The 23,472-nt window shown below is 46.4% G+C and overlaps 1 protein-coding gene across 2 annotated transcripts in view; it reads right to left on the reverse strand.

Moving 5' to 3' along the window:
- Positions 1 to 16,472: 16,472 nt before the first annotated feature.
- EIF2D (eukaryotic translation initiation factor 2D) overlaps positions 16,473 to 23,472 on the reverse strand; it is a 155,853-nt gene continuing 148,853 nt past the window's right edge. Inside the window, exon 15 of one of the 2 annotated variants that reach the window (XM_069238587.1) lies at positions 16,473 to 16,924. In XM_069238587.1, coding sequence (XP_069094688.1) covers positions 16,854 to 16,924 — 71 coding nt within the window. In that variant the 3' untranslated portion in view covers positions 16,473 to 16,853. The remainder of the gene's footprint in view (positions 16,925 to 23,472) is intronic. The other variant, XM_069238588.1, reaches the window with a different exon arrangement.

The following is a 23,472-nucleotide window of genomic DNA, read 5'->3' on the forward strand; positions in this document are numbered from 1 at the left end:
AGTTTTGAACACAACTACAGCCCAAAGTGATGGATAGAATTACACCAAATTTGGCAAAAAGGTAGCTTTTGCTCCGGAGATCACACTTTGTTTTATATTTGGTGTAAATCTGTTCAGTAGTTTGAGATACTAAAGGAAAGCCAAGTTTGTATAAATAGTCCTGATCTCATGCTGAGATTTGATTGGCTGTCAACACTTCAACCAGGAAGTGTTGGCACCCATTTTCAGCCTCGGCTTCAGCAAAGTCTGAAAGAAAAAAAAAAAGGAAGAGACTGGAAACAGGAATACCCTACCCCCTCCCCCCCCAGCCTTGGTTCAGCAGTCCCCCTGGAACTCCACCAGGGAAAAAAAGCATTAAAAAATATAATAATAATTCATGGTGAAATGCCCAAATTTCGCAGAGCATAAAAAATAAATAAAAAAAAGTGTGGTCTCCCGCGCTTGCTTTTAATTTTGGCCCCATTTGGGCCAGGTCCTGGGGCCATGCTTACTTTTATTATTCAGGAGTGGGCTCATTGCCCACCCTCCTAGGGCTGCTAAAAGCCCAGTGGACCACCACCAACTTCCCGGGCTATGTTTTAAACGTATGCGGGTCTGGCTGCGTGGACCCCCCGGGCCACCACCTCCCCTGGGCCTTTTGAAAAACATATATCGGGGGGGGGGGGTATGTGCGGACCGCCACCCCACCGGGGCTACAGTAACATTTAATGACGGGGTCCGCACAGACCCTCCCGCTCCAGGGACCACCACCTCCCCAGGGCCAAATAGATATTTAGGAAGGAGGAGTGGGCCATGTGTCCAATCCCACCCCTCCCCCACCCTCCAAGAACCATATTTGGTTCTGGGGTCTACCTCCCTAGGTGCCTACCCTTGGGAGGTAGCTGTTGGCTTTTGCATGGCAGGAGCTGTGACAGCTCCCGCCAAGCAGAGACAAACACTCTGCTTCCAGCAAGCGGGAGCTGTGAAAATGGTTCATCTTGCTGGAAGCAGAGTTTTCATCTCTTTCCCTACCCGCTAAAAACCAGGCAGGAAAAGAGAAGAAACTATTGCTTCCACACACAGGGAGTTGCATTTTCAGCAGCTCCATGCATTTAGGCACAATGCCGGCTCCCGCAGGAGGCAGGGAGCCAGCTGGGAATCGCAGTAACCTTGAGGCTCCCTCTCAGTCCATTTAATGGCAAAAAAAAAAAAAAAACTTCTGCAAAGTATAAAGTATAAATCATCCAAGTGTGTTTTCTTCGCAGTTCCACCTTGTAAAGTTATCTGATGGAGATGCTTGTTGAACAATCATACTAGGAAAGCTGAACAAGTTACTTACCTTCTGTAGCAAATTATCTTGTAGAGACATTTTCTAGTTGCAGATTCCTTACCTTAGAATTTCCCCCAGGAATCAGTCTGGATCCGGATATTTTTATTCGAGCAGTACCCTTGTGTGCCGTTAGGTGGCCTCACTCGACTCCGCGTCTGTTGTTGGCATCGAGGTTGCCGGCTATGACGTAGCAGGTCGTATACACTGCGCCACCCCAGTGTGCTGACGTCAGTTTCTTTTCATAACTTTCCTCACTAGAAGCGCGGAGCCATGAAGAACACTGACTTTGGTGCACCAGAACTAGGGCCCTGAAAGGAATGTCCCTGTCCCTAGAAATCAGTTTACAGAGCGGGGAGGATGGGTGGGTCGGTAAACAATTTGCAATTAGAATATATCTCTACCAGATAATTTGTTACCAAAGGTAAGTAACTTGTTCATCTGACAGAGACTTGTAGTTTCAGATTCCTTAACTTAGAATAGATACCCAAGCAATACCATCCTCGGAGGCGGGTCTGCGAACCACAATCATGCTAGGAAGTCCAGGACCGTATGGGCTATGTACCTGTGCCATCTGACCTGACTGTCCAGGCAGTAGTGTTTAGTAAACGGGTGCAAGAACGCCCATGTTGCTGCCTGGCAAATGTCTAGGACTGGAACTCAGCATGCTAATGCAGTGATTGCAGCTGTTGCCTGGTAGAATGAGCAAGAACGCCCTCAGAGGGTTGCTTCTTAGCCAGTGCGTAGCAAATGTTAATGCAGAGAACTACCCGCTAGAGATGGTTCTCTCCTGCACTGCCCAACCTTTCTTCGCACCCACATAACCCACAAAGAGTTGATCGTCCACCTGGACTCTTTTGTACAATCAAGTTGAACACCAATGCTGTTTTTCGGTCCAGAAAGTGGAGTCTCTCCTTTTCCCTAGAAGGATGTGGGGGTGCATACAAAGTAGGCAACGTGACTGATTGGCCTACATAAAGGGGCGTGACCACTTTAAGCAGAAAATAAGCCCTAGTTTGAAGCACCACGTTGTCAGGGTAGATGGAGAGAAAGGTGGCTTCAAAGAAACAGCCTGCAGCTCACTCACTCTGCAGGCCTGAGGTGATAGCTAGTAGGAAGGCAGTTTTCAAAGTAAGCACGAGAAGAGGACTGTTGTGAAGCAGCTCAAAAGAAGCCCACATTACATAGGTAAATACTAAGTTAAAATCCCATTGGGGCATTATAAATGAAGAAGGAGGAAAGAGATGGGTAAGACCCTTAAGAAATCTTCCAACAGTGGGACATTTAAATAAAGAGGGTTGATCAGGCAATTGGAGAAAGGCCGATATGGCAGACAAATAACCCTTGAGGGTGCTCAGAGCAGAGCCCTGCTGGGCCAGAGAAAGGACAAACAAAAGAACCTCAGAAAGAGGAGCGGAGAGGGGGCCAACAGACTTGTCTGCACACCATACCACAAATTTGTTCCATCAACAGGTGTATACAGTTTCAATGGAGGAACGCCTGGCTGCCAAGATAAAGCAGACTTCGGGCAGAAGGTCAAAAGCTGTCAACTGCGGCTGCTCAATGTCCACGCAAGAAGGCGGAGACTGGACAGGTTTGAGTAAAGAACGATCCCCTGCTGCTGCAACAGAAGATCCTCCCAAAGGGGCAATCTGATCAGAAGATCAATATCCCTGCTCAAGAGCGCGAGATACCATACTCTTCGCACCCAGTCCAGAGCCACAAGAATGACTTGGACCTGGTCGTTCTTGATCATCTTGAAAAGTGGTATTGGCAGAAAGGTGTAAAGGAGGCCCGAGTTCCACTTGAGACGAAAAGCGCCTTGGAAACTCCAAAGCACAAAACAGCTAACCCTGTGCATTCTCTTTGGAGGCGAACAGATCTAACCAAGGGTCTCCCCACTGCTGAAAGAGACCTTGTGCTACCTCTGGGTGGAGATGCCATTCGTGATTGAATAGGCACTGACAGCTGATTTCGTCCGCTCTGACGTTCAGAGAGCCCCCCAGATGTTGAACCACCAGGGACATGCCCTGATGTTCCAGCGATGTCCAGAGTTGGAGAGCCTCCTGACAATAGGTTCATGACGCCACCCCGCCCTGCTTGATGCAGTTACACATGGTAGTGGTATTGTCCATGAACACCTGCACCACTTTCACTTTGAGAGAGGAAAGGAATGCTTTCAATGCTAGTCTGATCGCTCTGAGTTCCAAAAGGTTGATATGGAGCTCAGACACCCCAGGAAACCAGATGCTTCTGATCTCTGCCTCTCCCATGTGGCCATTCCATCCCAGGAGTGACATCTGTCACGACAGTCGCATTTGGTTGGGGAAGGGAGAGGGATCTGCCTCTGACCCAATCACAGTTCAAAAGCCACCACTGGAGATCTTGCGCAGTCCCATCCAAGATCTTTATCATGTCTGAGAGAGATTCCCCGGCTGCGGGACCCACTGGAACTTCAGGTCCCAGTGAAAGCCCACATATGCCATCTGGCATGTCTAACCAGCAGGACACCGGAGGCCATGAGGCCCAGCATTCTCAGTCATTCTCACCGAAATCCAGGCTAGAGGCTGAAACATCGGTATCATAGCCTGGACTCGTGGCTAGGATAGGCCCAAAACTGCACTGTGTCCAGAACAGTTCAGATGAAAGGGAGCGAAGGAGAGGGAGTTAGGTGTGACTTCGGCACGTTTATAGTGAACCCCAGCGAATGCAGGAGTGAGACTACAGCCTGGGGCGAGTCCGCCTTCAACAGCCAGTAGTCGAGGTAGGGGAAGATTGAATACCCTAACCTGCACAGATGAGTTGCGACCACTACCATCACTTTGAGGGGTGCTAGTAAGGCCAAAGGGGACATGGTGAATTGAAAATGCTTGTGACCTACCACGAATCGTCTGTTGGCAGGCAGGACGGGAATATGAAACTAAGCATTCTGCAAGTCCAAAGCTACCATCCACGGCAGAGAGGACCTGAGCCAGGAGGGGTAGTCTCAAAGGGGGAGGGAGTAGCCTCTTTGGACTATTTGCAAAGTCCACCTGTCTGACGTGATGGTGTTCCAGTGTGGCAGGTGATGGCGAATCCTGGTGCTGACTGGTCCCTGATGGGGAAGTGCCAGACTAGGAAGTTTTGGAGGCTGCAGCTGAGGGAGGGGCGTCAGTGAACTGGCTAGACCACTGACTCCCTGATTCACACGACGCTGGATCCCACGTCCTCAGCCACATAGGCTGAGCAACATGCGCAGCATGCTGGCTGGCAGGGAACGGACGTAGTTGGCCGCTCATTCCATTGCTACGAAAGGAACGAAAAGCAGACTGAGACAGGTGAGTGGCAGCAGCAAAGCCAAGGGACTGGGCTGTATCCTGGGCCTCCTTAAATCGCTTGAGCTCCCAGTCTGCTTTGTCTCCAAAGAGACGGGTGCCCTCAAAGGGCATGTCCGTCAGAGTAGACTGGACATCACCTGAAAAAGTCAGATGTCCGTAGACAGACGTGGCACCTCAAGGCCACCATCAAAACAACTGATCTGCCCAGAAAGTCGGTCGTATCCAGCACACATCTGATTGTGAACTTGGCTGTGTCTCTCCATTCAGCAACAGCCTGGAAGAGAATGGCCCAGGCCTCCTCTGGGACCTCTGGCAGCACTTACGCGACCGTGTCCCATAAAGTATGGGTGTAATGGCCCAAAAGGCATGCGGTGTTCACAGACCGCAATGCCAGGCAGGAGGAAGAAAACGTCTTCACAAGGTGGTCCAGCCTCTTTGATTCCCTATCCAGATTTGCAGAAGGGAACGCACCATGGGATGTTGAGGCTTGGAGGACCAAGCTCGGGTGTTGGGTCAGACCAGCCGGGTCGCTAGGCGCAGGCCTATGGCGGTGGGCTATTGTCCTATTAACAGGAACTCCTTTGCTGGGTTTGGACCAGGTCCCCAGCAGGACACCTGTGAGGGCTTCATTGAAGGGCAAAAGTGGTTCTGAGGTGGAAGCCTCAGGCTGAAGCACCTCAGTCAGGAGATTGGTCCCAACAGCCACCGAAGTGAGCTTGAGGCCCAAGACCTAGGCCACTCTCTGCACCACCATGGAGTAGGAAGCCCCCCTCCTCCATAGCCATGGTAGGGAGAAAAGCATACCAGCATCAGGGGAAGTATCCAGACTGCTGGCTGTGCCCAGTTCCTGAGCCCAGTCCATAGGGTCTTCAAGCTGGAATTCTAAAGGGTCCAGCGACCCCTCCATACTCTCATCAAATTTGTACCCATAAGAATAAGGGTCAGGATCCGATCTAAGGACCAACGTCCCCGCCAAAGTCGGAATCTGCGTCGAGCAATGTTGCTCTGGTTCAGTGTCTGAGTCGCCGATAAGTAAAGGATAGACGGCACCTATGGGCCCAGGAGATGTCAATGCTGGAACCATTGTTGGGGAAGGACACTGTGGTACAATCGATGCCGGTCCAGATCCAGAAGAGGAACCTAGGTTTCCCCTTGGAGCCAAGGCCGAAGCTGCCAGTGCAGAACCAAGAGGCCCCTTCGAACCCTGCAGGGCCCAAAGACTCCTAGATAGGGCCGGACTGCCCAAAGTTGAGGCACATGGCCTTGTAAAATTATTTTAATTGGGCTGGGGTAGCTCCGGCTCCCAGCCAACCCAGACACAGGCTCTAAAGAAGGAGGCTTATAATGAGGATGTTCCTTCTCCCGCGTTGCGTCATCTGACCAATGGAGTGAAGTCAAAAAACACTTGTGCTTCTTCGACTTCTTGTGCTTATTTTAATTAATCAACGATTTGGAGTGGGACGAGGATGAGTGGTGATGGCTTTGTGAGCGCTCTCAGGACCTTCCTCTCGACAGAGACCAGGAGCAAAGCAGAACCTGACACCAGGCCACGAGCAGCTATAGGGTCTGCTTCCTCAAAGCCTTCGGTTCATGGCCCGGCAGTCGGAGCACAACTTCCAGTCGTAGTCGCGCTCCAAGCACCACAAACACACCAGGTGCGGATTGTCAACAAAATCATGCGGTGACAATAGTCGCAGGGCTTGAAGCTGGTCTTACGAGACGACATCTGGATGCAGCAGAAGTAAAAAAAACTCTGACAAAAAGTCAAAAGGCCAGTGAAAAAGCAACTGTAAGGGTAGCTCTCTCCGGATCTGTGCATAGGCTGGTACAGAAAGAAAAGAACTGATGTCAGTGCACTGGGGTGGTGCCTATATACGACCCACAGTGTCATATCTGGTGACTACGACGCCAATGATGGGTGTGGAGCCAACCAACGCCACCTAATGGTACACAAGGGTAATGCTCAAAGAAAAATCTCTGGATCCAGACTGACGCCTGGGGGAACTTCTAAGGTAAGGGTCAGCAACTAGAAATCTTTATTAGATATAGACACACAAGGAAACTTTGAAGAATTTGTTTACATCCTTGCTTTTTTGAGTGCAATATCTCATGTAGTGACTGTGATGCGTGGGTTCTTTCTTGTCAATTGCTGCTGAGACCAGAGATTGTGTTGTCCCTTTTCCAAGGAAGATGGCAGCTTACTAAAAGGACTCCCCTAAACGCATTTCCCAACGATTTTGGAGACGCATTCTTGATGAACAGGAATATGATCACATCTCCACTAAACAAAGAAGCACTTCATGGGTGCCGTGGGGTAGGCTGCAGGCCCAGTGGCCAAACCCTGCTGCACACGGCCAAAGGCCAAGCGTGGAGTGGGTTTGGTTGGTAATAGGGGGTTAGCCGCAGGCCAGGCCCTGCAGCTAACCCCCGCCCTGCTGTGCGTGGTCAGGGTGGGGTTGGGTTGTCATAGGGAGTTGGCTGCAGGTCCTGCAGCCATCCCTCGCCATGCACGGCTAAAGGGCGTGCGCGTCGGTGGTTGGATTAACGCATAGTAATTTAAATTACTTTAAGGTAAAAAAACAAAAAAATACAGAAATTCACTGAAAAAAACCCAAAGATTTTAGGGACGTTATATTTAGGAAATAGAATTAAAACAACACAGAAATTCACTTAAAAAAAATAAAGGTTACAGGGACGTTATAGTTAGGCTCACATTTTAAACATACAAAAATTTCGAAATTCACCTGTTAGAGTTATTTCAAGTAACTATAACTTGTGCCCTAAGGTGACTAACTTGTGCCCTCCCCCTGCACTGCTAATTACCCCAGATATTATAGTACTCATGGCATTTTCTTATAACAACATTGATAATATCTTTGCAACATTTACTGTAAAGTTATTCATGAGAAAACTGTGCATGGTGGGGGTGCGAGTTATAGTTACCTTAGGGCACGAGTTATAGTTACTTGAAATAACTAACTATAACAAGTGAATTTCTATGGTTTTCTACATTTAAAATATGAGCCCAACTAGAAAGTTCCTCTAACCTTTAGATTTTTAAGTGAATATGTGTGTGTGTTTATATATATATATATATATATATATATATATATATATACACACACACACACACACACACACACACACACACACACACACACACACAGAAAAAAACAATGGTTACAACAATGTTATAGTTAGGAAGTAGAATAAAAAAAAAAAAAACCTTACAAATTCACAAAAAAACAAAACAAAGGTTACAGGGACGGTATAGTTAGGTTCAGATTTTACAGGCACTTACCTGATGAAACTATAACTCGTGCCCTAAGGTAACTAGAACTTGCACCCCACCATGAACAGTTTTTTCATCAATAATTTTATTGCAAATGTTGTAGTGATATTATCAAGGATATCAGAAAAGGATGGATGTAATATGTGGGATAATTAGCAGTGCATGGGGAGGGTGGGAATTATAGTTACCTTAGTGATATTGAAGAACTGTAGTTACAGGTAAGTAACATATTTTCTTCTCCAGTATTGGATCTTTCATAGACTCACATGCTTGAATCACAATAGCAAGCAGTTACTATTTGTGTATCGTATAGTAGATGGTGGGTAGAAAATATATACATAACATTAAGATGGAATTTAATATATATATATCATACATTAAAATGTGCATAAATATATAAACACAAAGGAACCAAAAGAGGCTCCCCTTATTGAAATAAGTGATGTAGTAAAACCTGTCCAACCACTGCATCACTGCCCTGTGCCGATTCCAGGTAATAAGGCTGCATGAATTATACGCACACTTTTCCAAGTCGCAGCAGGACATATCTTCTCCAGAGGCACTTCCACTAACAAAGTAGTTAAGGTAGAAACTGCCCTAGTTGACTGCACCCTGGTTTTCTCTTTGAGGGGCTTGCTAGTCTAAGCGGCATAACTTGATTGCAGCTGAAATTTATTGAGCGATGGTTGCCATCGTTACTGGGGCACCTTTACAAATGTGTCCATCGGAGTCCAACAGTTGGTCAGTTCTCATGAGTTGTTTAGTGCGATATAAGCATATTTTTAGATATCATTTGATACCTAGCATATGAATAGACCTCTCAGCTGGTGATGTTGAATTTGGGAAGAAAACACAAAGTATTATAGGATCATTGAGGCAAAATCAAAAGGAACCTTGATATTAAATCTTTAGATTGGTTCTGAGAAGTACTAAATTGCCTGTGAGGCGCAAGAAGGTTCTTGAGTTGAGAAAGCCTTTATCTCCTAGACTTTCCTGGTCGTAGTAGGCGCTAGTAGCAAGGTGACCTTCCATATGAGAAATATCAGGTGTGCTCTGTGAATGGGTTTGAATCACCTCTTCATGAGCTGAAACAGAACTATGTTCTGGTGTTAGTCCGGGTAAGAAGCCCTTACTGGAGAAAAACTGAATAATTATTTTATGAACTGTTTGATGATTCTGCAAGAAGAGAAAGCGGAAAATGTGATGAGCATCTATATCTTGAAAAATTGCTGCAAGCGGTATCTTAACGGACGCATGTACCAACCAGGACTACAGCCTTCATTGCTTGTCTTGGGATGGAATATCTTTATCTTGGACAATATCTAGTGTTGCAGCAAAGGAACAGTATCTTCTTAGATGGATGAGTTGAGGACCTTTGATAATTCACAAGAAGACCTAGTTTGTAGACAACTTCAGGCAAGCCTCAGTGGCCTTGGATGCTAGAAATGCCATTGGTGCTTTTAGCAACCAGATGTCGAAGTAGGGGAATACCTGATGACCGTCCTTCCTAAAAAAAAGAAGAAAAAAAAAGAAAAAAAAAAAAAAAAAAAGCTGATTTGAAGCCAAATGGGAGAACTTTGATGCATCGGTGGAAATGCCAAAGTATGAATCCTGTAAATTCAGAGCTGTCCTTTGGCATCTTAAAGGGTGACCACGTAAAAGGATTGTTTCCCGGAAATACAGGTTTAATTTCCATAGGTCTATGATGCATTGCCACTCCTCGTGTCTACAAAGAAAAAACTGGAAAAGTAGCCTGTTCCTTGCTGAGAACATGGGTCTTTCTCTATGGAACCTTTGGTTAGCTTAGGTAGCACTCCCTTCCAAAGCAGATGGAGATGAGGTGGGCGCCTTTATTTTGGTAGAGTACTGGGCGGAATCTGGGTGAACTCGAACGTCTGACTATATGTGATGAGATCCAGGACTTATCCGCCTGATGCTATTTTCCGCCTTACATAACAAAAATATGGAATGGTTTCTCCCACAAGAAGGCATAAACAGCACTAGATCATTGTCACTGTAGGTAAGCCTGCCTAAAGGCTACTGAGAGGCTTGTTAAGTCTGATACCTCTGGTATCCTCCTTGATACGGATAAGTGTCTCTTTCGGGGGTCCCTCTAAAAGCATTTCTTTTGTAATTGTAATATGCCAAAAGTTCTTACAGTGTCAGAGTCAGACTTGACTGATTGCAAGACGTCGTCAACATGCCTGCCAAACTGAGCGTCGGCATGGTAAGGTAAAAATATTAGATACATTTGCACCTCAGATTCTAAATGTTGTGGCCTTGAACCAACCTTGGCGTCTAAGGATCACTGATCCTGCCAGTTGTGGGAATCCTACTGAAGCTATATCTGTAGCACAATCTATGTTGCTGTCTGAAGAGGATGTTTTGCCCACTGCAGAACATTTTTTGTAATTTTTCTTTTTGGTCATTTCTCTTTTTCGGCAGAAATGTTATGCATGTGGCAATGTCTGACCACATCTGGTGGTTATACCTGCCCTATATTGCCAGTGAATTGGCAGCCTGTACAGTAGCCCCAGACAAAGTTGAGAACATTTCCTTGCTGGTTAGGCGGGGTTATGAGTGATAGGGTTTGCCATTATTGTAATTCCACCTGGATACATCAACAATTGGAATAGGTCTCACAGCTCTTCTATTAAAAATCATAATGAAAAACAAACTGATTGCTTGTTTGCTATTGGAAGTTGGAAGCATTTGGCTGCTTGTTCCCAAAGAGTATGGAAACCACCAAAAATCATCTGGTGGGGTATCCACCAGTTATGGGTGTAAAATACCCAGTAGGTCTAGTACTAGAGCTACATGGACTGGACCTACGCTTTGAAGTTGGAGGCAGAGCAAGTAGTGAACTTGCTCCACATATTGCTTCTCCATATACTGCTGACTGTTGTAGACATGCTCATATTAGTCCCCCTAATTCCTGACATTAGTTTTTTTTGTATTATATGTGTTTTGTTCTTGTTGATGACTACGTGCTTTCATAGTCGTATTGTCATTGAGATCGGCAGCGGCGAGGCAGATGTAGACAACTAGGTTGATGTTGACAATGTTTGTCGTCGGTAACACATTCATCGTAGACAATTCAGTCACAGACAAGGGCACCGTAGATGAGGCAGTAATAGACAAGGCTGCCGTAGATGAGGCAGTCGTTAACAATGCACTCTTAGACAAAGCTGTCATAGGCAACTGTCACAGACGACCAGTGTAGACGAGGCTGTCGTAGACGGCCATCGTAGAGGAGGCTGACGTAGGCAACTTTCATATAAGAGGCTGTCATAGGCAACCATTTTAGATGACCATCGTAGATGCGGCTGTCGTAGATGGCCATCTCGTCAACAGCAATCATAGATGAGTCCACAGTAGATGACCACTGTAGATAAGGCTGTCGTAAACAATGCCATCGTAGATGAGGCTACCCGCAGACGAGGCCATTCATAGATGAGGCTGTCATAGACGAGGCCGTCATAGACGAGGGTGTCGTAGACAATGCCATCGCAGATGAGTCCATTTGTAAATTAGGCCATTCGTAGGCGATTCCCATTCCATTCGCAGACGAGGACATTCGCAGACAAGGCCATTCATAGATGAGGCCATTTGTAGATGAGGCTGTCATAGGTGAGGCAATTATAGGCAACGGCCCTTGATGGTGGACAGCCAAATGGACCATGCAAAGCGCTTTATATATCACACACTTCCTAACTGCTAGCCAATGAAAGGAGATAATGCCTTCCCTTACTAAAAAGATGTTTAGGTCTATTCAGTACCAGGCGGGCTGCCAGTATGTGAATGAACTGCAGTCTGTTAAGCATTGACTTACTGATGCTCAGGTACAAAAGGCTGTAATAGTCTAGGCACAATGTAATTAAGTGAATGCGCTGAGTTCAGTTAGAATAAGTGGAAGAATCTTTTTCAAAGTTTTGATAATGAAAAAACAGGAACTCACAGTGCTAGTGACCTAGGTGTCAAAGGTGAGAATGTTATCAAAAATAACCCTTAGATTTTTTTCAGAAACAAATAATGTAGTTAAAGGACCACTCACATGCTGATACCAATCATACAGAGTTTGAACTTGTATTTTACCAGTGGCAGTTCATCTGATATGGAGATGATAATTTGGGTGTTGTACACAAGACACCGCCTGAAAGAAGCAGAATCAGTTCAGCAAGAGGGGCACCATATAGGTTGAATAATGTGGGGCTGAGGGAGAACCCCACAAGGGAGCTGCAACGCCTCAGCTCTGAAATTACTGCAACTTACTACCTGAATCCTAATAATCATTAAAAAAAAAACAGGAGGCCCAATGATGCAATCTTTGCACCAAGCTGGATGTGGTTATTGTGTCAAATGCTGCCAACAGATCCAGAATTATCAAGATAGCAGCGCCTCCTTGATCTACTTTGCAACAAATGGAATCTGCAGCAGCGTCGAACGGAGACTCAGTGCTATGACCACTTTGGAACCCGTTGTGTGAGGGATCCAAGTGGTCCTGGGCTGAAATAAACTCAACCAGTTCCTGGTTAATGTATTTTTCAAGGATTTCTGCTAGTGTGGGTAGAAAAGACATTGCACAAAGCTGTTTGAGATCCTCTACATCCCGACTGGGTTTCGTATGAAGGGGAATGACTACTGCCTCCTTCCAAAGTTTGGAAAGCACTCCCATTGTTAGTATCTGAATGAAGACCTAACCTCAAAAGTCAAAATCTGATCTGGGGCAAGCTGTATGACTCTAGGAGGACGGTGGTCATCAGATGACCTGATTTCATGTTCAACAGAAAATGTTTTACTTTCAAGGGGGAGATGGGAGAGAAAGCAGACACAACAGTGGAGGAGTGCCAATCAGCAGGGTCCTCCACATTGAACGTGAGGGGCAGCCTATCCTAATTTACGTTGAAGTCAATGAAGATGGGAAGATCTTCTATCTAAAGTAGACTGTGACACTGTTGCACAAACCTTTTGAGCTCTACAAGGATTGCTGGACCAGAGTAGTAGACAGGTCATTAACTATCTTGAAAAGTAAGTTAGGGGTATTACTGACAGACCTTATTTTGTAATTGTAGTAAGAGGATTTGGCAGCTACAATGACATACTTAAACATAAAAATCAGTTCCTTATTTTTATGTTTCTCTTCTGGAGTGGAATAAGCCCTCGATTTCCATTCTTGCCTCCACACTGCCATCTGAGGTCTTTCAGCTCGCCTGACAATGAATGTGCGGACGCTTTAGCTATATAACAGATCTTAGTTTTAATCGGAGTAACCTGGTCACTTGTGGCTCTCACCCAAGCATTAAAATCATCTGTAGTAGGTTACTGTGAGTAATTATTTTTCACTAAGGCCTCTCTAAGCGCTGATTCCATATCTTTGGAGGACATTTTGCTCCAATTCCTGTAGGATATGGGTTTACACTACACCTGTTCTACTCCCTTCCACAGAATAATTTTAAAAATCACAGTTTTGTGATCAGCCCAACTTGAAGGGAGAATATTTCCCATAACCAAGGCCGAGTAGTTTAGTCAAAATCGCATCCAACATATGGCGCACTCTATGGGTTGGGGATTTGACCAATTGGGTGAATCAGAAATTTATCATAGGTTTGAGAAAGGTGACCAAATTGTTGCACCCCTTATCTTCCAAATGTAAGTTAAAATCACCCAATACAGTAAAGCTGAGATTTACAATATAGGTTTAAAGACTTCATTCTAGGCCTTGATAAATTGATAAAGTGAGTTTGGGAGGTAAACAAGGAGCCCAGAGAGAATATTTTTACCTTAAGTCTAAACCATGTCACTACTCAGGTGTCTTGCTGATGGACTCTAAGGTATAGTTAATCGAATTTCTGGTTATAATGGTCAGTCCCCACCTCTGTGAAAGGGCCAGTCAAGCCTGGCAATAGTATAACCCAAGGGGAAGGGGGAATGGAGCTGCCACCAGATCAAGTCCAGAGTGATTCTTTGCAGAGGTTTCAGTAATGAACAAACATTCAAGGTCCAAGGTTTAGATCAACTCACACACTTCCACACTATGTTTGACCCCAGAATGTGCAATAATCAAAGAACATGAGATCTCCTGGGCATGAGCTCGCCTTTCCCTGATCTCACACCCTTCCTTGCTAGCAGGTGTGAGCCTTCCCTGATCCATGGTTAGCATGGTGTGCCAGTTACAGTAAGCACAGCAGTGAGTTAATGTATTAGCTAGGTTAAAGATGTCACAACCCTCCCTCCTATCTTTAGGACACCAGTTCAACAGTTCAGACCACGAGTACTAAATACGCTTACCCGTCTGCACATCGGCCCAATTTTTGTGTGAAGGTGAGCACACAGAGTAACCACTAGAACGCTGACCTGCTCCTATCCCACATCCTGACCAAAGTGGCGATAGGGAGAGGAAAGAGATGGAATCCTCCTACCGCCAACGAGGTAAGAGCTTTAACAGGGAAAAAGCATGCTCTCTAACAGGCTCCTCATAAAGTGCCCAAAAGGTATACGCAAAGTAGGCATTGTGTTTAGAATAGCAGCAAATTCAAGTTCATCAAGGTAAAATCACATATAAAATATATAAAATCATACCTAATAAAAAATGAGCAGCAATAGAAATCAGATTTAGATTTTTATAGCGAATAGGAACATTGCAACTAGCCAGCATGAAAAGCGCTCGGAAACAGCAGGAGCTTCTGATTGGCTGAGTGGCTTTTTCAGAGTGAACGCTCTGATTGACTGGCCAACATAAAAATAAGAGTTGCAGTGGCCATTATAGGACTCAGGGACTTGGTCCACTGTACTGAAAAGGTTTTTGAAAAAGGACATAAGAGTTAAAGACAGAGATACCCTGCCCCGTAGCCATTGTGGTCAGGGTGCTCACATGGTGATCAATTATGTTTATTCAGAGTTTCCAAAGTAACAATGTTCCTTAAAAGGGTCATTAAAAAGATAGGTGGGGGGGGCTGCCACAATGTGTTCATGAAGGGTTGGCTGCCTAAGGGAAATGGAGGGTTTACAGCATGGCCTCCATGTGCAGAGGTGGTTTGGCCAGCCTTTGGGGTGTGTGGAATATTAATAGGCTCTTACTTTAGATTTTTTTTTAAACCTAGAAATTCACAGACAAAAAGATTAAGGTGATGTTACAGTTAGGTAAAAGAAAACACAAGCTTACCAGTTATAATTTACTGAACTTGAACTTGCACCCCCACCATGCTCTTCTTATGACCTGACAGACAGCACCACTCACAACGTGTTCAATAACATAATTGACGATATCACTGATAACATTGTAAATGACGTTCAATTACATAATTGATGATATCACTGATAACACTGCAAATTACATCACCGATGACATCACTGCGCGTGGTGGGGGCACAAGATCTGTATAGCTAAGTAAAATATAACTGGAGATTTTCAGTGTTTTTATGAGTTTAAAATGTTATGTTCTGACTGATATTTTCACCCAACTATAAAGTCTACTGAAAAAACACAAATATATATTGTATTTTATAGTATATATGAGATCATGGATACTATATATAATTTTTAGAAAACAATTGTAACAAATGAATTGTGCATGCAGCAACTCAACCTCATATTAACTAATATTGGTGAGATATTAAGTGCAATCCCTTTTTGTAACTATCAACTGTGATTTTACAGACACACCTATCCAAGTACTCACTAGGGTCCCCAGATAAATTGTATGTACTTAAGAATTTCAAAGCTGGGCAAAGTTTAAAAGGAAGTGACCATTTACTGGGACAGGAATAGAGAGACTTAGAGAAAAGAATCCCCACCTTAAAAGGAGAACAGCCTCTTTCAAGAGTGATTTCTACTTCAAAAAACTTCAAAAATCAGATTAGATATTTGGCTAAATGCACTTTTTCCACAAAAAGTGAAAGTGTTAAAAAAAAAATTAATCAATGTTACATATATTACAAGATATTTTTTACTTGATCAAGGAAACCTGTTTTATTTGAAACTGTAATAATTAATTATTCCTTTTCGAATTATATGTTAAAATTCCTACAACATTAAAGAATGAAAGGAAATATAAATGTTGACTGGCACCTTATGAAGAGCACTGCCTAAAAGAAACCATTCAGTTAAAAGTTAAATTTTAATAGACTATTTTACATGGAATAAGAGAATCTGTCCCCAGCACAGCCGACCTCATTGCTGCTTTTGGCTAGAATCAGGCTCTTACAAAGAAATTCTTCCCTTGCAAGAACAATACATTTTGAAGAAAAAAAAAATGGTGGGAGGACCAGAGAAGAAGAGTGGTAAAACTGAAATGTGTACTAGATTGAATTCTTCTTTAAAACAGTCTCCCAAACAAAGGAGGCAGTACTGTATTACAGGTGCGCCATGTATTTGTGAGGCACTGCCCAGTGATTAGTCAGCACAGCACAATGACCTCTTGACTACCTCCTCTGGTGTTTATTCCACAGCCTTGTTGAGAAGACTGCCATGTTGTATGGCAGTATTTTAACACTCATGTATGGTAATCAATTATTTTTGCTCACGAGGTACAAGGTAATGATGATGCTTAAAGAAGTAATTCCTTTAGAATATGTATTGTATTTTGTTGGACCTCTTCAAACAGCATAGTCAGTGAATTTCAAAGTATAAATCTCAAATTAATGATAGGCTATGATATCCCCCAACCAAGTTGAAATGTGCACGTCCTTCTCATGTTACTTACGTATCAGGAGCAATTACATATTCTTAAATAGCTTTATTTTATACAGCTTTGAGAATTTCCATAGAAAGGATCATCCTCTAAATGTTCCCTGTAGAGAATGCATCTTCCTGAAGATGCTCCTATCTCATTCATCCAAGCCAGCCACAGCTTTGATTATTTCCACAGCAGGATCATCCTCTAAATGTTCCCTGTTGAGAATTTATTCCTATCTCATTCCTCCATGGCTTCAGAGTCATCTCAGTTCTTCTTTCCGGGCTTTGCAGCCTTGTCCAGACCTTGAATGAATTTTCGAGGTATGTGGTATTCATCTGCAAGAAAATCACCAAAGAAAGGATTCCTGTCAGCCATTTTACTTCCATTGGACGCTTTTCAAAACATTATGTATAATAAATGTACACGCTGGAAAAACTAATAAATCCACCATCATATACTTGTAAAATTAGAATTTATCACAAATGGCATTCACTCCCTCAACCAGTGAGAATTCAAAAGCTTGCAAGTGTAGCTCTGTCAAGAAGTCAAGCTGTGTAATATTTGTTGGAAGTGACTCAAGCGGATTCCTGCTTTTACTTTGAATTCTACTCCTTGTAGTCAGGCATGTATAATGTGTGAGTACCATCATGTCACGAAAAGAAAAGGCCCTACGAACTACTGGCATAGGTAATGGAATACTTTTCAGATCTACGGCTTTGTAATATATTAGGACAAAATGGATGATGAATAACAAATACATGATCAACAAAAAAATGATTTTAACGTGCAAAGTTGTACAAGGAAATAATGCCAATCAAGTTCAATTTTTTCTAATTATCATAAATAACTGGATTCCTAGTGGGAGACCAAACAAAAGAAACTGAATTTTAACCAATTCAGCTTCAACTATTTAATATTGAAAATATTACTTCCCTGTAAACCAACTGTTTGCACATTGTCGTGTTGTAGATCACATGCTGTGCACTATCCACCCATCTAGCATTGGGGTGAGAATTTGATTTCTCTGCTTCAGAATAAGTATGTCTGCTTGCGCAGATAAAGGTTACAATGCATACTAAAGTAAACTATCAACAATCTTGCTAAACATTCAGTTCAGTTTATAATCTTTATTCGGCTTTACCATAGGTAAGCCATAAAAGTTCATAATAATCAAATCATTAACATTTATAAAGCGCGCTACTCACCCGTGCGGGTCTCAAGGCGCTAGGGGGAGGGGGTTACTGCTGCTCGAAGAGCCAGGTCTTGAGGAGTCTCCGGAATATGGAGTGGTCCTGGGTGGTCCTGAGGATGGTGGGGAGGGTGTTCCAAGTCTTGGCCGCCAGGTAGGAGAAGGACCTCCCACCCGCTGTGGAGCGGCGGATGCGGGGGACGGCGGCGAGAGCGAGGCTGGTGGAGCGGAGAAGACGGGTGGGGGCGTAGAAACTGAGGCAGTGGTTGAGGTATTCTGGTCCCTTGTTGTGGAGGGCTTTGTGTGCGTGGGTGAGAAGTCGGAAGGTGATCCTTTTGCTGACGGGAAGCCAGTGCAGGTGTCTCAGGTGGGCGGAGATGTGGCTGTTGCGGGGTATGTCGAGGATGAGGCGGGCGGAGGCGTTTTGAATTCGTTGCAGACGTTTCTGGAGTTTTGCGGTGGTCCCAGCATAAAGGGTGTTGCCGTAGTCCAGGCGGCTAGTGACGAGGGCGTGGGTCACGGTCTTTCTGGTGTCGGCGGGGATCCAGCGGAAGATCTTACGGAGCATGCGGAGGGTGAGGAAGCAGGAGGAGGACACGGCTTTGACTTGTTTGGTCATGGTGAGGAGAGGGTCCAAGATGAAGCAGAGGTTGCGAGCGTGGTCTGAGGGGGTCGGTGCGGTGCCAAGGGCCGTGGGCCACCAGGAGTCGTCCCAGGCGGTCGGGGTGTTGCCGAGGATGAGGACTTCCGTTTTGTCTGAGTTCAGTTTCAGACGGCTGAGTCTCATCCAATCTGCGACGTCCTTCATGCCATCTTGCAGGTTGGTCTTTGTGCTGGTGGGGTCCTTGGTGAGGGAGAGTATAAGTTGAGTGTCGTCGGGGTAAGAGGTGATGATGATGCTGTGCTTGCGTACGATGTCGGCGAGGGGGCTCATGTAGACATTGAAGAGTGTCGGGCTGAGCGAGGAGCCTCGAGGGACGCCGCAGATGATCTCGGTGGGGTCTGAGCGAAAAGGTGGGAGGTAGACTGTCTGAGAGCAGTTAGAGAGAAAGGAGGCGATCCAGTCCAGGGCCTGGTCTTGGATCCCGATGGAGCGGAGGCGGGTTATTAGGGTGCGGTGACAGACGGTGTCGAAGGCAGCCGAGAGGTCGAGGAGGATGAGGGCGACTGTTTCACCGTTGTCCATCAGGGTTCTGATGTCGTCTGTGACTGAGATGAGGGCGGTTTCAGTGCTGTGGTTGGCTCGGAATCCGGATTGTGAGGGGTCGAGAAGGTTGTTGTCTTCAAGGAAGTTGGTAAGCTGCTTGTTGACGGTCTTCTCTATGACTTTGGCAGGGAAGGGGAGGAACGAGATGGGGCGGAAGTTCTTCAGGTCGCTTGGGTCAGCCGCAGGTTTCTTCAGTAGGGCGTTGACTTCAGCGTGCTTCCAGCTTTCGGGGAAGGTAGCAGACGAAAACGAGGAGTTGATGATGGTCTGGAGGTGCGGGGCGATGATGTCATCGGCTTTATTGAAGATGAAGTGTGGGCAGGGGTCCGAGGGGGCACCGGAGTGAATTGAGTTCATGGTGGTTTTGGTTTCTTCTGTGTTGATGTGGGTCCAGGCGTTGAGGGTGATGGCTGGGGGTGTGGGTTCGGTGTTGGTCGGCTGGGTCTGGTGTCCGAAGCTGTCGTGTAGGTCGGTAATCTTACGATGGAAGAAGGCGGCGAGGGAGTTGCACAGGTCTTGCGAGGGCGTGATGGCGTTGGTGTTGGCGTTGGTGTTGGAGAACTCTTTTACGATGCTGAAGAGTTCTCTGCTGTTGTGGCTGTTTTTGTCCAGTCTGTCTGTGAAGAAATTCCTTTTGGCTGCTCGGATCAGGTGGTGGTGTTCGCGGGTAGCGTTCTTGAGGGCGGTCATGTTGTCAGCGGTGTGGTCCTTACGCCAGGCTTTCTCGAGGGCGCAACAGGTTTTCTTTGATTCCTTAAGGGTGTCAGAGAACCAGAGAGGTTTTTTGGTGTTGGCCTGTCTGGGAAGGCATCTGAGGGGAGCGAGGTTGTCTGCGCAGTTGGTGATCCAGTTCGTGAGGCTGAGGGCTGCGTCGTTGGGGTTGGCGGTGAAGGTAGGTTGGTTGTCGATGAGCGTGGAGAAAAGCTGTTCTTCGGGGATTTTGTTCCACTGTCGACGAGGGATGGGTTGAGTGCGGAGGTGGCGGGTCTCGCGTCGGAAGGTGAAGTGGACGCAACTGTGGTCGGTCCAGTGGAGAGCGGAGGCGTGGCTAAAGGAGACGTGTTTGCTGGCGGAGAAGTTGGGGTCAAGCGTGTGTCCGGCGATGTGGGTGGGGGTGTTCACCAGTTGCTTGAGGCCGAGGTTGGCGAGGTTGTCGAGCAGGGTGGTGGTGTTGGGGTCGTTGTTCTGTTCTAGATGGAAGTTGAGGTCGCCGAGGAGGATGTAGTCTGGCGAGGGCGTGCGGGGAGATGAAGTCGGTGATGGAGTCGCTGAAGAGGGCGCGCGGTCCGGGGGGGTGGTAGATGAGGGATCCTCTGACGGTGGTCCTGGGGTCAGTGCGGATCTGGAAGTGCAGGTGCTCGGCGGCGAGGGGGGTGTCTTCGGTGGAGGTGGTGACGCTGATGGAGTCTTTGAAGGCGATGGCGATTCCTCCTCCTACTTGGTTGGTGCGGTCTTTCCTGGAAATCTTGTAGCCTTCGGGGATGGCTATGGCGATGTCGGGGGCCGAAGAGGCGTTCATCCAGGTCTCCGTGATGAAGGCGACATCTGGTGCTGTGGAGTCCAGGAGGTCCCAGAGTTCGACGGCGTGCTTGTGGACGGATCGGGCGTTGATCAGGATGCATTTGAGGTGGTTGATGGCGCGTGGGCTGGTGGTCGTGGTAGTTTCGTGGTGGAAGGTAAGTTTGCAGGTGTGACATACGAAAGGTCCATGGGTGCGTTTCGGGTTAGCTTGGAAGCAGGTGCTGGAGCGCCCTGGGTTGAGGGCGTGGAGGGTGATGGGGTCGTAGCGGTGCTGCGGGGTTTGGGAGTGCTGAGGAACAGGGGTCGTGGCGCGGGCCAGGCGTGGACGGGCGCAGACGGGCTTGCCTTTGGCGCACAAGCGTCCGCCATAAGAGGGAGGAAGGGGGGGAGGGGTCAGTTGGGGGCGGGAGTGGGGCGACGAATGGGAGCTGGGGGGGGGGCGGGGGTGTGCAGGAGGTGGCGGCGGGAAAGCGGAGGGAGGGGGGACAGGTAGAGGGGAGAAGAGATGGGGAGGGGGGTTAATGGTGGTGGGGGTGAGTTTAGGAAGAGTTTGGGAAGAGAGTTAGGAGGAAGGTTAGGAAGATAGGGGAGGGGGGGTTGTAGAGGTGGGTGAGAGGTAGAGTGAAAGGATAGGAAGATGGGGGGGTTACAGAGGAGGCGGCGAGTGAGGGGAAAGATAGAGAGATAGGTAGATAGGGGTGTTAGAGAGGGGGAGGCGAGGGAGAGAGAAGAGACAGGAGCAGGAGGACAGGCGGACAGGCGGGGGAAGAACCCAGAAGCAGGTGAAAGAAGAAGAAGAGGAGCAGAAGAGGAGCCGAAGACTGAAGACAGAAGAACACAGAAGAAGGTAAAGAAGAAGAGGAGCCGAAGACTGAAGACAGAAGAAGGTAAAGAAGAAGAGGAGCGCAGAAGACAGAAGAATACAGAAGAAGGTGAAGAAGAAGAGGAGCGACGAGCAGCAGAGGGAAGAGCCAAGAAGAGGGACAGAGAGGAAGAGGCACACGCAGGTCGCGGTGCAAAGGAGAGAGAGAGAAGCACACAGATGAAGACAGAAGACGGGGAGCAGGAGAGAAAGAAGAGTACAGATGAAGACTACAGAAGAAGAGCACAGAGGAAGAACAGAGAAGAAGAAAAGAAGCAGGAGAGGAGGTGAGTAGCGCGGGGCAGGGCAAGGGGCTGGGCGGCGGGGGGGGGGGTGCTTACTGTGAGGTAGCTGGGCTTGCTAGGAGGTCTCAGGAACCTGGGCTGGTGGAGCTGCAGCGGCAGGGGGAGCGACCTACCCTTGGGTCAAGGGTCGCTAGCTCTGTCGCGCAGCGGCCGACATAAGAGGGAGGAGGGGGGGAGGGGTCAGCTGGGGGCGAGGGACGGGAGTGGGGCGACGAATGGGAGCGGGGGGGGGCATGGGTGTGCAGGAGGTGGCGGCGGGAAAGCGGAGGGAGGGGGGACAGGTAGAGGGAAGAAGAGATGGGGGAGGGGGGGTTAAGGGTGGTGGGAGGTGAGTTTAGGAAGAGTTTAGGAAGAGAGTTAGGAGGAAGGTTAGGAAGATAGGGGAGGGGGTTGTAGAGGTGGAGGTAGGTGAGGGTGAGAGGTAGAGTGAAAGGATAGGAAGATGGGGGGGTTACAGAGGAGGCGAGTGAGGGGAAAGATAGAGAGATAGGTAGATGGGGGTGTTAGAGAGGGGGAGGCGAGTGAGGGAGAGAGAAGAGACAGGAGCAGGAGGACAGGCGCGGGAAGAACCCAGAAGCAGGTGAATAGTATACAATAAAACAATAGAACATAAAACAGTGAGCTCATAGAAGATAAAAATAAACAATTTTAGATAGTTATAATACGACTGATACATAAAACAAAATTTAGAGTACGATGAAACTTTTCCTGATATGTATAGCTTTTAAGATAAAATTTTCTACCCTGTAGCATACATTCAGGGAGTCTAAGGCTAACAGGGGTTTTAATGCTTCCTGGTGAGTTCTTATATTAAATACATGGAGAAGTGGTTTAAGATAGGTGGCTCTAATAAATTCATAGAATTTACAGAATAAAACGAAGTGCAAGGTGCTTTGTTTGCTAACTGCATCACAAGGGCATCTGTCTGACTCTAAAGGGCAATGCCTAGTATGGGGAAATGCTACTAGATGGTGAGCTATACCCAACCTGTGCTGCATGTTGGTGACCATGGAAAGATAGCCAAATCTATTTACATCCAAAGAGAATGAGAAGTAAAAACCAACAATGGTTTTAGTAGATTCAGTTAGCTTCCTTGCGTCCGCCTTAAATTTCATAAAAGTGTCCTTGATGGATTTTTTTTTAAATGACAGCACATCCTCTGGATTATGTTTTACAGATCTATTAAAAACAGATTTATTGGAGGATTCAATAAAAGCTATCCAGGGTATACACATGGCATTATCCAATTTCATACAGTCAAGTATAAGATCTTTAGTGAAACCAGTCGCTTCCTTAGACCATTTACTATGCCATAAAAGCTGAGGTCTCACCTGTAGCACATCTTCCAAATATTGTAAACCCATTTCTTGGTGCGTAATCTAATTAGAGGCTGAAGTGGGTAGACATAGCATGTGTTTTAGGACGCAATTCTCTTCTATTCGTATGGGAGCACTTTTGGTGTGGCCCCACACCCCGGCACCATACGCAACCGTAGCGACAACCCTGGCCCTGTAGATATATTTTTTTTCGAGATATCCAACATGGTGCCTTTGGGACGACTCCCTAGTTTGCTAGCGAATCTGAATATAGCACCTGAAATTCTTCTACGTTTGATCTTGCCCAAACAAACCAGCTGGTCCCACTTACTGTTGCTAGCAAATGATACCCCCAGATAGTTAAAGCAGTCAACTGTACTGATCTCCATATTCTGAATGTAAAGGTTTCTACATTTCTTGACCTTCTTACCACAAGCCATAGTAAATGTTTTGGATATATTGATTATCATATCCTTAGATGTC

The sequence above is a fragment of the Pleurodeles waltl genome, chromosome 6 (genome assembly GCF_031143425.1).
Source record: "Pleurodeles waltl isolate 20211129_DDA chromosome 6, aPleWal1.hap1.20221129, whole genome shotgun sequence".
In the NCBI taxonomy this organism is placed as follows: Eukaryota; Metazoa; Chordata; class Amphibia; order Caudata; family Salamandridae; genus Pleurodeles; species Pleurodeles waltl.